This window comes from Rhineura floridana, chromosome 1 (assembly GCF_030035675.1).
Source record: "Rhineura floridana isolate rRhiFlo1 chromosome 1, rRhiFlo1.hap2, whole genome shotgun sequence".
NCBI classification, from domain to species: Eukaryota; Metazoa; Chordata; class Lepidosauria; order Squamata; family Rhineuridae; genus Rhineura; species Rhineura floridana.
The window spans coordinates 147,000,267-147,016,360 of NC_084480.1; the positions used below are offsets into that span (position 1 = coordinate 147,000,267).

At 39.6% G+C, this 16,094-nt stretch overlaps 1 protein-coding gene across 1 annotated transcript; it reads left to right on the forward strand.

Annotated features, from left to right (window-relative positions):
- The first annotated feature begins 430 nt into the window (after positions 1–430).
- On the forward strand, positions 431–15,646 carry PPP2CB (protein phosphatase 2 catalytic subunit beta). The gene is made up of 7 exons (XM_061636019.1): positions 431–799; positions 3,853–4,062; positions 4,228–4,401; positions 9,274–9,363; positions 12,614–12,775; positions 13,829–13,947; positions 14,993–15,646. Exons 1-7 carry the CDS (start codon positions 698–700, stop codon positions 15,063–15,065), a joined length of 930 nt encoding a protein of 309 aa, XP_061492003.1. The 5' UTR covers positions 431–697; the 3' UTR covers positions 15,066–15,646.
- The last annotated feature ends 448 nt before the right edge of the window (positions 15,647–16,094 follow it).

The window sequence follows — 16,094 nt, forward strand, 5'->3', positions numbered from 1 at the left end:
TTCATAATCATTTTATGCCCATCTTCGCGGAAGTTTCCATTGATTTCAATGAGATTTGCCTCCACGTAGGTGGCATCAATGACTGCAATCCTGTGCACAAGATTGTAACAATTGATTCCTCTTCCGCTGAGGTATTTCTGCCGCAACGGAGTTTTTTGAGGAGCGCGCGCGCCCGGCTCGACACTTGTGAAAGGATTTATTAACGTGGGAACGAAGATAGAAAAAAGGCACTTGCGTAGGGAACGCTTTTCAAAATGCATTCTTCAGACACTGATTTTGGGACCTTTTCCTCTCGTTGCGAACGGAACAGACTGGAGGTTCGTCTTAAATTGTGAGAACTTCCTTCAGTTTAAAGGATGAATAGGAAGGAGTTCTACCCTCCGGGGAAAAGGTGGCGCTGTAGCCCTTTTTGCCGGAAATGGCTTGACGTGAGTTGTGAGCGGAAGTGCGCAGTGCCGCCGCCATTACACGGTGCCGGAGGGAGAGAAAGAGAGGGTGAGGGGCTGAGGGTGAGGCTTGGGCCTCTCGTGCGCGCTCTCTTTCACCGGGCCGTTGGGCTAGTGAGCCTCCCCTCCTCCCCGTCCCCCGCGGTACGCTTGGCTTTCTTTTCTTTTTGCCGGTCCAGCCCGGAACACGCCGCCCTGGCCGCGCCGCCCAGCGTTCCCTTCTCTCAACACTGAGCCGGCGGCGGGCCAGAATGGAGGACAAGAGCTTCACCAAGGAGCTGGACCAATGGATCGAGCAGCTCAATGAATGCAAGCAACTGAGCGAGAGCCAAGTACGGAGCCTCTGCGAGAAGGTGGGTGACGTGAAAGGGGAGAGGGACTGGAAACAGGGCTGCACTCGAGTAGGCGCTGGATCATAGCAGGCTGTCGCACCAAAAATGTATATGGATCTGAGAGAATGACAAAAGGGAGAGAGGTGCTGAAAATTACTTCATTAAATGGTCTGACTTCTCCCTTTACCAGTAACGCGGTTGGATTTTAAAGCACTGAAAGCCAAGGTGACAGTTCTGAGAATGCTGAGGATGGAGAAAATTCTTAGGAAGGTTCTATCTATTGCTGTATAGAAGTGTAAAGAAATACCTTTGTATGTATAACATACAAATAATTAAAAGTGTAGCTAGCAGTCTAAGAATGAAGGCTACTAGCTATTTTAAGGCAATGCTTTTATTGCCCATGCTTTAAATGTCTTAGTACTTCGACAGTCGGTATTGCCTTCCTGAGAGTTCTCTCCATCCTTACCTTTCTTAGAACTGTTACATCTCAGTGCCTAGAGCCTGGTTTGAAATCAACTGTTACTGGTAAAGGCTAACATAGAATTCTCTTGCTAAATAAATTATATTTGCTTTGTTGGTTGCTAGGCATGCATGCATGCATAAAGAGACTTAAGTGTTGTGGAATGGGTGGTGGTGGAAAGAAACCATAACTGTACTGCTGTTTTCAAAATCCATAATGTTCTTATTACCAGATTTTCTGCAATACGATTGTGATACTTATCACTTACAAGCTAACCCACAGAGTACACTTCCATGGCATTGAATTCTGTTATAATCATTCTAGAGTATTACACCAGCCACTCAGAGGATGATGCAACCTTTTTGTCACTATGTATATATATCATAGACACTTTTTAGACCTTTGTGCGAGATAGCACTGCTTTGTTGAACTGGTCACTTTGATAAGGAATTTGATTCATGATACAGCTCTATGTAGTGCCTGTTAATTATTTTACTCCCAGATGATGTGGTTCTGCACACCCAGATCCTGAAATTTTATGGCACGTTCTAGTTTCTTTGTCAGAACTGGGTTGCTTGTCTTTCTCCTCCTTGCAAGGTTGAATATAAAAAAAATCTGATGGAATTTGGCTTCTCTCAGATATTCATGACAGAAGTTCTGGACAGCTTCCCTGTCAGAAGGCTACCTAAATGCTGTTTTATGGCTTTATCTGGCAAATCAGAATATAGGGTTATCTGTGTGATCCTATATCTTTCTATTTTGAAGTAAGCCCCATTGAGCTTAATGGGGCTTACTCCCAGGTAAGTGTGTAAAGGATTGCAGCCTAAAGCTACTTAAACAGTACACAGGATGTTTTCAGTTTTCTTTTTATTGGGAAAACAAAGCTCTACATGCTTCCTTCATCATATTTCAGTAATGTAAATTACAGCAGTACTTGGCATAATTAGAAGCATAATTACTGCCATAATTAAACTAAATATTCATCATCCATTACACTTACCTCCATAGGCGTAGTTGCCCAGCCACCAACAGAGGAGTGAGTGTGGTTACAATTAAGAAGCAGCCATAGATGGTGAAACCTTCTTGGAACAGAAGGCTGTGCATCCTATAGTTTGGGGCTTATTTCTTGAGGTTGATCGTGTTTTAGTTCAGTGATGCACTTTTTGAAATCAGAACTTTTAAAATTACAGGGCTAAATAAATATATTTTTAATCCAAAAGTTATATGCATTTGGGCAGTAACCTTAAAGGAATGATGTCCTGCCATTCACATTTTTGGCACTTTTACCACTTTAACTTATACAGAAACAAATGATTTGCATGATGTATAGAATTGAAATGTGATTCATACTATTTAATCCACAGTATAATACATAATCAAACTTCTTTATAATGTTAGCACCTGGTAATTAGTATGATTTGATGGTTTTGGAAGTAGGGTGCACCTATTGTCAGCATATAATAAAAATCATTTTAAGAATATTGATTTGGACTATCAAGACAATTTTTCATGTGAGTTGCTAAACACATCCTAATCTGCCAAACAAGTGCATTTTCAACATTGCAGGGCCTTCCAGATGTTGAAGGGGGTGGTTGGCTTTGTTTTAGTCTTTTTTGCATTTTCCCCCAGAAATCTGGCGGCCTAAAATGTGCATGAGAGTATTATTCAGAAATGTGCTATTTGATCACTAGCAGACGAATTGATAAGTTTGTTATCTACTTCCAAACAGGAGCCAACAGGAAATTGCAAAATGTTTGGAATTTTCCTAAATGTTTTGCCAGTGATGGCTGGTGCCCATTGGGGTAGGTAGGGCAGAAGAAAGGGAGGCAAAAGTAGGTAGGGCCAGAATTAATGACAGGCGGACCCAACAAATTCTAGTTTTGTCCCCCATCCTCCTCCCTGCTAAGTTCAGCAAGGGCAGCAATGAAATTGAGGAGGAAGCTGGCAGCCAGGACCACCAACTGGACTAGCTGTAAGTAAGAAGACAGCCAGGTAGGAGCAGACAGGTTGGTGGGGCAGTGCCCCTTTCACCCTAATGGGTCAGCTTCCACTGTGTTTTGCTGTCAACTGCTGTATTTTTGCTAATTTTGGCACATAACTGGTCCTATTTTGAAAGATTTTGACCTTCAAAATGAACTCTTAATGACTGTTGTAGGTAGAATGCATATAACGAGTGGGCACATGTTTTACAGGAAATGAGATGATAAAACAAATTTTCGGAGAGGCATGGCTATGCCCACAGTAAGGAGATACTTGTTAACATTTTGGCTGTAGATGTATTTCAGTATGCATAATGACTGCAAAATCTAAAGAACAAAATCAGTGACTATGATGCAACCTTCATGTGCCAAACTGTTTTGATTTGGTACAGAAAGATTCCATAGTACTCACATCAAAGGTTGTCATAATTCCAGGTGAGAAAGTGAGGTTGAGCAAGTATAAGTTGTTGAGTTCAGCCTGATGAATTCATGGCTGTCTGAGCAAGGATTTGAATGTAGATCTCATGCAGACCTTCATGAAATCACTGTACTCTCTGTTGCAGTTTTCCTGTACATTTGCATGACTTAAAACTGAATATTTCCTTTCAAATTGATCAACTGTTTTTTCTCATTAGGCAAAAGAGATACTTACAAAAGAATCAAATGTTCAGGAAGTACGTTGTCCTGTTACAGTTTGTGGAGATGTTCATGGTCAATTTCATGACCTTATGGAGCTCTTTAGAATTGGTGGCAAATCACCAGACACAAACTATCTCTTCATGGGAGATTATGTTGACAGAGGCTATTACTCAGTGGAAACTGTGACTCTTCTTGTGGCATTAAAGGTAAGATTCGTAGGTTCTGAAATGAAGGTTTGGGGAAGCTAAACCATACTGTAGTTTTAGATTAAAATACACTTAGTGTACATTATAAGCTGCATGTCCCGTGGAGCATAATGGCTATAACCACCTGATCGATTGTCACTGTGTGTGTGTGTTCTTTATGGCTAGGTGCGCTACCCCGAACGCATTACAATTCTGAGAGGCAACCATGAAAGCAGACAAATTACACAAGTATATGGCTTCTATGATGAATGTCTACGGAAATATGGAAATGCCAATGTTTGGAAGTATTTCACAGATCTGTTTGATTATCTTCCACTTACAGCGCTAGTAGACGGACAGGTAATAAATTCCCTATCATTTCAGTGATATCAGTAGATACTAGTAAAAGACGCTTACGTTCATTAAACCTGGAAATCTTCACAAAGAATGATGCAGGGGTGAGAAGGGGTAATGGTATTCCATCCCATATGTGTTTTTTTTTTTTTGCATGATTGGTGTTTATAGTACTGCCCTATATTACTGACTTAAATATCATGCCTTTAGTTTGAACTGTTAGGTATAAAACTGTTCCCTTTTCAGACTCTTCTATTCCTCATGATGTCTTAGGAAATGTGTGTGCCAAACTATAGTTTTATGGATGGCCTGGAAAAACTTTTAGGAATAAAAACAAGGGTTGTCCCTGCAGCAGCAGAAATCATAGAAATAAACCAAAAAGCTGCAGATACTATGTGGTCCAAGGTGATGCACATCCCCAGGGACAGAATCTATAAAATATAATACCTTATAAATAAAATATAGCATGTTGTACAAACATTGGGTTGGATCTGAAGATCATTAGCAGAGTTCTGCGCATGGAATGCTTCCTCTCATGGGGGTGGAAAGTGATTTCTGCCAGTTCTACTGGTACCACCAAGAATCTACTCCTGAGGGTTGTGGGAATAGGTGATATTGCCTCCCCTCCTTCCATGAGTCAAGGCCTCCGTTGGATCAGCCCTTTCACAGAAGAGTTGCTTTGGATACAACCTGTTATTTGCATAGTGATTCATGTAGATAATGTAAGCATTTACAAGCCCTTTTAAAATCATAATTAATTATACAGCCACGAGAGTGGCTGTGTACTATAGCCAGCATAGATTTTTCACATTCCGCAATGTTAAATGGAAAATACCCCCGCATGCCATTCTGCTGCTTCCCATAAGCTCATTTCAAAACAAAACCTTACAAAACTTATAGTCCTGAACTCAGAAACGCTTGCTTAACAACCCTGTCAGTTTTCATGGCGACACACAAAACAGTCAGAGAGAATCGAGAGTTCAAAGTCTAAAAAGAGAGAGAAAAACCTCAGAGCCCTTTTGGACTTTTTTCTGCCAGAGTTCTCATAATCTGTTGAAATTCATTAAAAATCAGCCATGTTCACAGAGTACCTGTAATCCTAATACTGACCTTGCCCCATACTCTGACCTTCATCTACTGCAGTTTAAAAGTTAAAAAAATGCCTGGTTGATTTTTAATTAATTTAAGAAGTTTTGGCTGGAAGCCTATTATAATGCGGGGCATGCTCAGTAAGGACCAACTGTCAGTGTTCTAAAAGCCTCACAGCTGCTGGGCTTGGCTAATCAGAGGGCCACACCCTCACCAGACTTGATTCACTTGAGACAGTCATGGCTTCCCTCAAAGAATCCTGGGAAGTGTAGTTTGTGAAGGGTGCTGAGAGGAGACTCCTATTCCCCTGAGAGAATGGTTAACAGTTAGCCACTCTGATTGAAGGTCTGTGAGAGGAACAGGGTGTCTCCTAGCAACTCTCAGCACCCTTCACTAACTACACTTCCCAGGATTCTTTGAGAGAAGCCATGATAAATTCTTTTAAATTGTTTTTAAAAGATTTGTTTTTAAATTTGTATATTTGTTTTTAATGTTTTTAGTTATTGTAAACCGCCCAGAGCGCTTCGGCTATGGGGTGGTATATAAATACACTAAATAAATAGATAAATAAATAATGATTGTCCAAAGTGTAATAGAGGCCTGCTTTGGATGTGGCCCGGGACAGCTTTGTTTTAAATTTGGGTGGGAGGTAGGGTTGCCAGGTTCAGGGCCTGAGACTGATCCTGTATCTTTAGTAGAAGAGAAAGTCAGCGAAGTGCTGGTGTTCTTGCAACATTGTAATGGGAAAAACCACAAGGTAGAATTCTCCCTTCCCCCTGCCCAACTTTGAAAGATACAGAAGACGTTTTGGTTGCCACGCCCAGCCTGGTCAGTTTTACCTATCCTAATCATGATTGCATAGGAGTATATTCGATTCAACTCAGTAATCATACAAATGATCAGAACTACCTTTTCCCTCCTTCCCCTTTCCTCTCCCTTTCTCCTCCCCTGCCCTCTTCCTTCTGCCTCCTCCCCTGTCCACTTCAGGCTTCCCTCCCCATGGTCAGTTTTACCTATCCTAAGCATGATTGCATGGGAGTAAATCCCACTGAACTCAATAAACATGCAAATGACCGCATCTGTCCTTCTTCTCCCCTCCCCCTCCTGCCTGCTCCCATCCCAGTCCTCCCCTCCTCCCTTCCCCATCCCCTGTGGTCAGTTTCACCTATCCAATTTCACCCAAATTGTGTTTGCATTTTGACAGCTTTGTAGGGCAGTACAAGAAGGAGGTCAGGTCTCCTGCTCCCCTAGTGCATTCACTATAGCTGCCCAATTTCCCTGCTTTTTAAAGTTTGGTAGAAATATCTGTGGGCTATAAGTACATTCTTGAACCGCAAGGTTTTTTGCGTATTAGTGAATAGATTTTAAAAACGCACCTACCCTTTGGAATTCCCTCCCCTTAAATATTAGACAAGAGCAATCCCTGTTATCTTTTCGGCACCTACTGAAGACTTTCCTCTTTCAGCAAGCCTTTTAAGCAGAGACCGTATCCCAGTCTGTGTTGGAATTGCTTTTTAAGATGTTTTTAAACTTTTTTTTTTTTTAAAAAAAGATGTTTTTAAACCTTTTTTAAAAAATGTTTTTAAAGATGCTTTGTTTTAATATGTTAAGGATGTTTTTGTTTTAATGTATTTTCAAGTCTGTTTTTATGATGGTAAAATCTGTTTGCTGCCCTGGGCTCCTACTGGGAGGAAGGGCAGGATACAAATTTAATACATAAATAAAAATAATAGAAGCAACTCAAGCCATATGTGTACAGACTATCCCATTTTTAAAAATGGATTCTTAAAAGCTCCATTTAGGTATAATGTCATAATTATTGTGTTCATAACACTGCCTTATAACAATATGAACAATCAAACCCACCTCATAAGTATATCCTATTTCAAATTCATGAAATGGTCAGTATCAAAATAAAATATGCATGCAATATTCTAAATTTGAAAGTTGTATCAAATTCCTTGAGCATTTCCTCCTTTATTCCCCCCCCCCAGATTTAATGAGTTGATAACTAAGTTTGTATTGTAAGATGCTTTGTGAGGACTTGCACTTAAAAGGCAGGATAGAAATAAATAAAATCTACCATTAATGCTTTTAAATTATATTCTGAATGTGTAAAATGAAAAATGAAATGGACTGCCTTTAGGTCGATTCTGACTTATGGCAACCCTATGAATAGGGTTTTCATGGTAAGCGGTATTCAGAGGTGGTTTACCATTGCCTCCCTCTGAGGCTGAGAGGCAGTGACTGGCCCAAGGTCACCCAGTGAGCTTCATGGCTGTGTGGGGATTCCAACCCTGGTCTCCCAGGTTGCAGTCCAACACTCAAACCATTATGCCACACTGGCTCTTCTGAATGTGTAAGTGATATTCAGTGTTGATCATGCCCAGAGTAGGCCTATAGAAATCAGTGGACAAATAACAAATCATGAGTATGCTTAACACTGGATATCACCCTTACACTCCCCCATATTTTGGAATTGGCCATTTAAAGGATTTGACACTGTTATATTCTGTATGAAGTTCTGTGTTCTATACTTCCTGTACCCTTGATTGGAAAAAATACTCTGTAGCGGTGTGTGTGTGTAATAATCTGTAGAGTTATTATACTACTGTTAAACATGCATGTGGTGTACATATCCCATATGGGCATAACATCTGACATACACATTATGCTACATGTGTAGATGGTGAATACTTACCAATTGGGTATAAACAAAATAAGGCACATGATAGTACACTCGCATATGCAGCCTTTGTTATACGATCTCTTCTACACAGAAATATTTTCCATAGGAAATTCATTGGATACACAGGATTTGTAAGAAAACTGTATGATTCTCCCAATAACAGTTCAATTCAGACATACCAAACCATGGTTTGTGTTAATTATATCTAAGAACTCACACCATAGTCTGCCTGTTGTATCTTTGAAATATCAAACTTTGTTTTAGAGCTTTTTGATTTGCTTTGTTTTCTTTCTGCTCAGCTTCATTAATTCACTCGTTTCCATGCTGTAGCAGCTTCCTGAGGCAGAGCAGTGACCATAACAAGTGCTTGTCAATAGTTCATAAACCACCTTCAAACCATGGTTTGAAGTCCTGGCTTGGTAAACACATTTTGTAACCCGACCTAAGTTTAGACGTATTTGTCTTTATGTCCGAATGCAGCCAAAAATTCTTTAGAAATGCATATATGCTAATTTTTTTAATATTCAGTTATAGTAAATTTGATTTTCTTTGTGAACCTTGATTGGGTTTGTTGACATACTGTGGGGTAATTGTGATTTTGTGGGTGCCAACATATTGTGGTTAATCTTAACTATGCTTAATTGAAACAAGGCAGCTTCATAATCTGGTTTGTTGTTGGCGTGTTTCAACAAACCACAGTTAAGATTGACCACAGCTTGTGCAGGCTTAATGCAAACTGCAGTTTAAATGAGCAGAGCTTGTAGACTCTCACAGTCAAAGAGAAAGGGGGAGCATGCAAGCTTGATGCTTTACTGCAGCTTGTTCTTGTAACACTAAACAGTGGTTTTAGTGTTGTGTCCAAACACCAGCCCAATGAAAACCTGTTTCAGATCATACATGCTGGTGATTTTAATCTTCGGTAAAAATTTCTGCCCTTTCTCTGTGAAAAAACAGAGAGAAACACACAAGGCTTGTTGTCAAGTACAAACTGAGATAATAGCATGAAAATTGGGTCTTGATACCAACAATTTCTCAAGGAAGAATTACCACCTCTCAGTAATGCACATAATAATTTTATCCCATTTCTCATTCATGTTTAGATATTCTGTCTCCATGGAGGCCTTTCTCCATCTATAGATACACTGGATCATATCAGAGCTCTTGATCGTCTGCAGGAAGTTCCACACGAGGTAACATCAATGTAAATGCATTATGACTCAATAGACATGTTGTTAGGTTTGGATCTTTTCACTTTGCAGAAGTGTATACTTCGTAGAATACATAAATGTAGAATAATAAGGTACAGTATCATATCTTAAAACTGAAGTGGGCAAATATAATAGCTAGACAAGAGGGTTGCATTATGTAGTTGATTGATCAGTTAGATTAATTAAGAACACTTTGCCTATTAGTCAGCAGATTTTTAAATTTTTAAATTGTTTTTTATACTAGTACTTACAAAAATGGCAGATGACAAGTATCATCTTAAGGCTGCAATCCTGTATGCATATACCTGAGAGTAAGTCCCATTGAGCTCAGTGGGGCTTATTTCTGGGTAGACATGTATAGGGTTGTACAGTAAGAGGCATTTCCTCCTGCATAAATGCCTCTTAAGATTTTGCCTTCAATGTTATTATCTAAAAACTAAAAGGTTTTTTTCTACAGTAGTATTTTTCTCATGTGTAAATAAGTCCTACTTGGAGTAGACCCACTGAAATTAATGAACCTAAGTTAGTCATGTCCATTAACGTCAATGGGTCTGTTCTTAGTAGGACTTGCATTGAAACTACCCTTAATTAATTAGTTGATTAAACTAAACTTAATTGACTAAGATTTCTTTAATTGGAGGACTAAAAAATAAACGGATCAGAACTTTTACTTTAGAGTTTATCATTGTAGGTCTGAAAGAACAAAACATTTGCAACTGTTCTCCCAGGCATTTTAGCATGTGTTTTTAAATTGCTTTTTTTTAAAAAAAATAAATTTAGATCTGTATACATGTTTTTAATGTTTCTAATTGTTGTAAACCGCCCAGAGAGCTTCAGGTATGGGGCGGTATACAAATGCAATAAATAAATAAATTTGATGTTGTATTAAGCTCTGGATTGGTGGTCTAGGTATTTTGTTTAAGAATAATTTTAGCTTGCCCTAAATCCAAAATTCTCAAGAGTGGGTTATAATATTTAAAACAATAATATATCCAATTAAATAAATAAGAGTAGATAAAATGCAAATTAAAAATTACAGTGTGAAACATAGCAGTGAATATCCATAAATGCCTGGGTACAAAGACAGATCTTGGTCTGGTGCTGGAATGTCAAAAGTGTTGGGGGATGGCATATTTCCAGGGGTAGTGCCTTTCATAGTCAGGGTGTCACCATAGAGAAGGCCACAGGCCATATGTGTGTAACACCTTTTAATGCAAACATTCCCCAAAAGGCTGCTTTTGTATACTTATGGCTATAATACTTGATTCATTTAATCGTACTGGATTTTAGTCAACACAGAACGCACTTGGATAACCTCACTTCTGTAACAACAAGAGTTGAAGTGGTTGGTATGTTGCTGCAGCTCCGCTCGCCACTTCTGCCCATTGCTTGCCCAACAGGGTCTCCCAAAAATGCCAGAGAGGCTCCCACCCCCCACCCCACCGGACTCCCAGACACACGCATACATGGGACTCCAAACACGTACACACCCAGGGGCCACACACTCATGGGCAGATCACTCGCCCCCCAAAAGAAACAGGTTGCTAAGCTTCCTCCTCTCCTCTCCTTTAGACCTTCTGTGAGGAGGAGGGAGGTGGCTGGCCAAGGCGAGCAACATAGGAACAGTGAGCAGTGGCTGAGGTAGTGCCTCAGCAACTGTCCTTCCCTCCTCGCCTTCCACCACTGAGGCTGTCGGTGAGGTGGAAGGGCAGCAACAGCACAGCGTGATGGTTGATGAGGAGCTCCTCTGGGCTGTTCTAACTGTTCCTCCGTGGTTTGCCTGGGCCACCTTGCTTTCCCACATTGCCTGCTTGTCTGCTATCTTTGCTCACCTCATGCTGCTACACCTCCCTCCCCAGAATGCTGCCATCACACTGTGTGATGACTTGCAAAAATGTATGTATAGATAGAAAGAGCAAGACTACTTTTTTGAGGAGGTTGAGAGTTCAGGATACATGCACTAGCCCAGTCCCCAACATCTTACCCCCCCCCCAAACCTGGCTTTCTCAAATTGAGCAGCAAGATCTGAAGGTGGCTTCTAAATGTACTTGAATAAATTGGGTTAGCAAGAGCGGGTATGACTGGCATATGCAGTGACTTTGGGAGTGGACGTGACCCCACATTCCTACTCACATAAGCATTCACTATTGAGACGTAATGGCTGAATGGGGCTATTATCTTGTAGAAATCATTCTGCCTATTTGTAAATGATAATTAAGATGTCTATATGCTGAAAATAGTTGTATTAATTACTTTGGAGTATATTGTTTGGAAGAAGGTGCATTATAAACTGATGGAGTCATCCAAAGCTTACTGGATGAGTTAGTTCCAAGATTATGCATACCTTCCGCACTGGAAGGGTGTAGACCCTTTAACTAAAACATTGCATTTGTATGCCTGAAGCTGAAATTATGCCTAGTTACTTTGCATGCAAGAGCTGGTCTTGCAGGATCCTGGCATGCCTCAGCTGTTCTCTTGAGATTCTACTTTTTTGTTTATCATCCGGTTTCTGTTCTTCCATTTTGAATGCATTGGTTTTTCTCGGTGTCTTAACTGCCTTTTTGATCTTTTCAACCTAGTTTTCAACTGAAACTGTGCTTCTACTTTTTGTTCTCTCTGAACAGCAATGCTGCTTTTCTGTTCAGCTTGATCTTATGCCATATGTATGTGTGTAAATCCCACTGTCTTGCTTGGTTGGTGTAGAGTATTATCCACATACTGATGAGATTCAATTATATTTTCCTGGTTTTTCTAGTCTCATGTTATCCAGTCTACTCAGTTAAAATAATCTTGCTTTACTTTCTGCTTTTAGTTTGTCTGCCTCATTTGTATCTGATTGTTGTTGTATTACTATTTTATCCTCTTCTGCTTGGAATGTATGTTTTTGTTTTTTAATATACCTGCTTAATTGCCAAATTCATTTTCTAAGGTACTCATCTTTTAAGAATATATATTTCCGGGCATGCTTTCTACTGATACTGCCCCCTTCTTAGTTCACACGCTGATTATATCTCTGGATAAAGACTTCTGTTTCATTATCATGATCAAATTCCTGGAGACTGCAACAAACAGCTTTCCCCATTTATCTAATATCGTAAAAGGCTTTTATATTATATTCAGTATGCTGTAGACTTGGGAGATTTAAGAGCTACACGCTTTTTAGATTGCTTTTTACAATATTTAGGGTTTTCTTATGTAATGGATCATATATGCATACCTTTTCTTTGAACAGGGCCCAATGTGTGATCTCTTATGGTCAGATCCAGATGATCGTGGTGGCTGGGGGATTTCTCCACGGGGTGCTGGCTATACATTTGGTCAAGATATTTCTGAAACATTTAACCATGCCAATGGACTTACATTGGTGTCTCGTGCTCATCAACTTGTAATGGAGGTACTGTTCTGTTTATCTTCCCACCTGAGGCTTAAATGTGAAAGGCTCTGTCTTTACACAATCCCTTTTCTAAAAGTCTTAGCAGCTTGACTTGATTTCTGTGTAGTAGACCACAAAAATGTTCTATATATCAGCAAATTTAAATTAGCATAATATTTGTCAAGAGCTATTAGGTCATTATTCAAAGTAAGTAAAAATGTCTGCATGTGTCACAACAGTATGTGGTTTCATTAGTTTTGCTAATGAGTCAAATAGTCCTGCAACACATATGCTTCTGTGACTGATCCTCAATTAATTTTAAGGTACATATCTAGCCTTAAGTGAGGTAATGAAGCATCTTTCTTCTTTCAATTAATGGAAATTGCCAGTGGTTAGTGTTTGATAATGTAAACATATGGCAAAAGATGATTAAGTTAGTTACGAGGGTTATAGAGAATGTTTAGGAAGACACAAAAAATTTAAAGTGGTACCTGTATTCATCATGTCATCCCTAAGTGAGCATTAGAGCATACGATTAATATATTATTTGGGTTATTGTAAAGCATGTATGATCTAATTCTGAAATAGTTTGTTCCACACTAGTGAAAATATTTACAAGGGATAAAGCAAGTTAGGCTACAATCCTAAGGTGGTTTGCAGCATGGGGAGGAGGGGGTGCTGAAGATGGTTGAACTGTCCACTCAAAGCCCCAGTGGTCTCTGGCCAGCATGGTGGAAGTGAGGGCAGGAGGAGTATTGGCACCAATGGGAGGTAAATAAAAGGGAATAAACTATACAGCTCCTGAGCTGCTGTAGTTTAGTCCCTTGTGTAGGCGCATCACAGGGGACTGAAAAGGATCCAAGCCTTCTGGTCCACCCCTGACATCAGTTGGGCAAGAGTTGTGGAAGCTTCAGGGATGAGGAGGGAGAATTTGACATCAGAGTTTGCTCTCCGCCATCAGATCAGATGCGTTCTGTGACCCCTGGATCACTGGCCTTGTGTCTTTTAAGCTAGTTATGCTTTAAAAAAATGGTTGGGACTTTTCACTGAAACCATTCTCTTTTCTTACTGCAGGGTTACAACTGGTGTCATGATCGGAATGTGGTCACCATTTTCAGTGCACCCAATTACTGTTATCGCTGTGGGAACCAGGCTGCTATCATGGAACTAGATGACACTTTAAAATATTCCTTGTAAGAAATTAGTTTGTTCAAAGAGTACAATTCTTTCCTCACTTGTGTTAAGCACTGCTATATTCTGTAGGTAGAAAGTAAATCAGTTTTGCAGTATGGAATACATGATAGGTCTAGTTCACATGTCATGCTAAGCCAAGCCATAGCTTAGGACAAATGGGTGGACTTGCAGAGAGGAGATCACAGCCTCTTTGCTCCTCCCCAGTGGTTTTGCTTCTGCACTAACCCAGACCAAGATTGGCTTGATATGTTGTCTATGGTTTAGTTTATCTGAGCAAATCAGGAGCTATAACTTGTAGGGGCAAACCTTTGTTACAGCTTGTGGTTAGTATGGAGAAAGCTAACTCACAAGTCCAGGTTTGGATGACATGACAAGCCATGGCTTAGCTCAGTAGCAGAATGTCCAGGGCGAAATAAAACAGCTGTGGTCTTTCTCCCAGAGCTTACACATTCACACTAAGCCACGGTTAGGGTTGGTGTTTAGTGCAAACCCAGGCCTTAGTGTTTTGCAAAGGATAAAGAAACTGTGAGTAATATTAGTTATGGTTTGTGAAATAACATTGGGACAATATTCTAAACAAATCATCATCTAAAACTATGCTGAGTTCTTTTTTTCAGTTAAACTCTTTCCACTCAAGCACTACTAGAGGGTGAGAGGAATGGGAAATGCTGACTAAAATAATAACTTTTGTTGCAGTTAATACAATATACCCTTTCCATTTTTACAACTCAGTGTTGCCATTCAAAGCAGCTTCTACCTGTAGTGTTTCTGCCCTAGCTGCATAAAATCTTTGGAAATACAGGGAATTGTCTGCTGGAGTCAAACAAGCATAAACACTTAAGTCCTGTTGAAATCCTCAACTTTGGGATATTATGCTCATAGTTTTGACAAACCTGAATTATCTTTGTTGGCTTGACATCCTGCAATAGGATTAAATATAACACTCATGAAAGGGTGTGTGTGTGACAGACGTGTGTAGGTTTTAACTAATAAAAATGCAACAGTTGCAGAAAATGCGCTTAATCAGTCCTTTCCCTTCAACAGTCTTCAGTTTGATCCAGCACCTCGCCGTGGAGAGCCTCATGTTACTCGGCGTACTCCAGACTACTTCCTATAAAACATCTCTTCTTCAACCTGGTCTTGATCAGTAATAATACACCTGGCAATTTTTGAAAAGCTACAATTTGTGATAAGTTGAGGTCTGTCTCGGCATAAAGCCTCTTCATGGACCAAACTATGCCATAATGAGGATGATGAGCTTTTGAGCACAAGATGGATTTCAACACACTAATTGATCCTTTATCAACCAGTACAACAGCCAGTTTGCCTGCTGTAAAACTAGTAATTGTTTTCTTCTGGGACTATTCAAAGAGGAAAGGTAACTAACAAATTCATCTCCCTTTCATGCTTAATTGTAAATTTTAGTTGTAGTGTTTAACTGGCATGTATTAACATTTTGAAGTTTAAGAAAAATGCACAAACTAACTTCCCTCTTATGCCTATCTCCTTCTATTTTATTGACATAAGTAACTTAACTGCAGGAAAAAAGTTCCTCTTGGGAGTATGTTGTCATAAGCTTTCCCTCCATTTAAACTAGATTACTGTTCTGTACTGATCCTTTTTTTCTGTATATTTGTCAAAGTGCTTGCATTTTATTTGATGTATTTGAGCAAATAAACTTGCAGATCATTACTCCAATCAGATGGGTACACTGAAATGGAATAATTTCTCTCTCCTCATTCATTGTGAGATTTATCAGTTGTCAGAATGCTGCCTCATGGCTTGTTTACATTAAATACCTAGTAACTGCACACTTGGGTCTAGGGCCAGAGCCAAAAATGTAGCAAGAGTCTATTTGTGCTCATACTTCATTTCATAGTAACATGAAGGCAATAGCTAAGTTTCTTCTAGTTATGATTTCCTCATACTCAACATGTGCAGCTAATGTTTTTAGAAATCATATTTTAGCATGATGTGTGCTAGAATCACAGGGCAGAAGAGTTGCTGTGTAAGACTTAAATGGAAGAAAGAATTTGGTGGCCTGCATACCTAACATTTTATCCCCTTATAAACAGAACAAGTTATGTAAAAGTAGAAAATATTTTCTCAAATTCACATTGCAGATTTAACTTAACAGAATGTGGAT

Bases quoted from the DNA above. Each gene is read 5' to 3' on its own strand.
- PPP2CB (XM_061636019.1), top strand. From the start codon at position 698: ATGGAGGACAAGAGCTTCACCAAGGAGCTGGACCAATGGATCGAGCAG. The intron at 4,402-9,273 runs GTAATAAATTCC...ATTCATGTTTAG, and splicing joins CAGCGCTAGTAGACGGACAG to ATATTCTGTCTCCATGGAGG. The intron at 13,948-14,992 runs GTAAGAAATTAG...TCCCTTCAACAG, and splicing joins GACACTTTAAAATATTCCTT to TCTTCAGTTTGATCCAGCAC.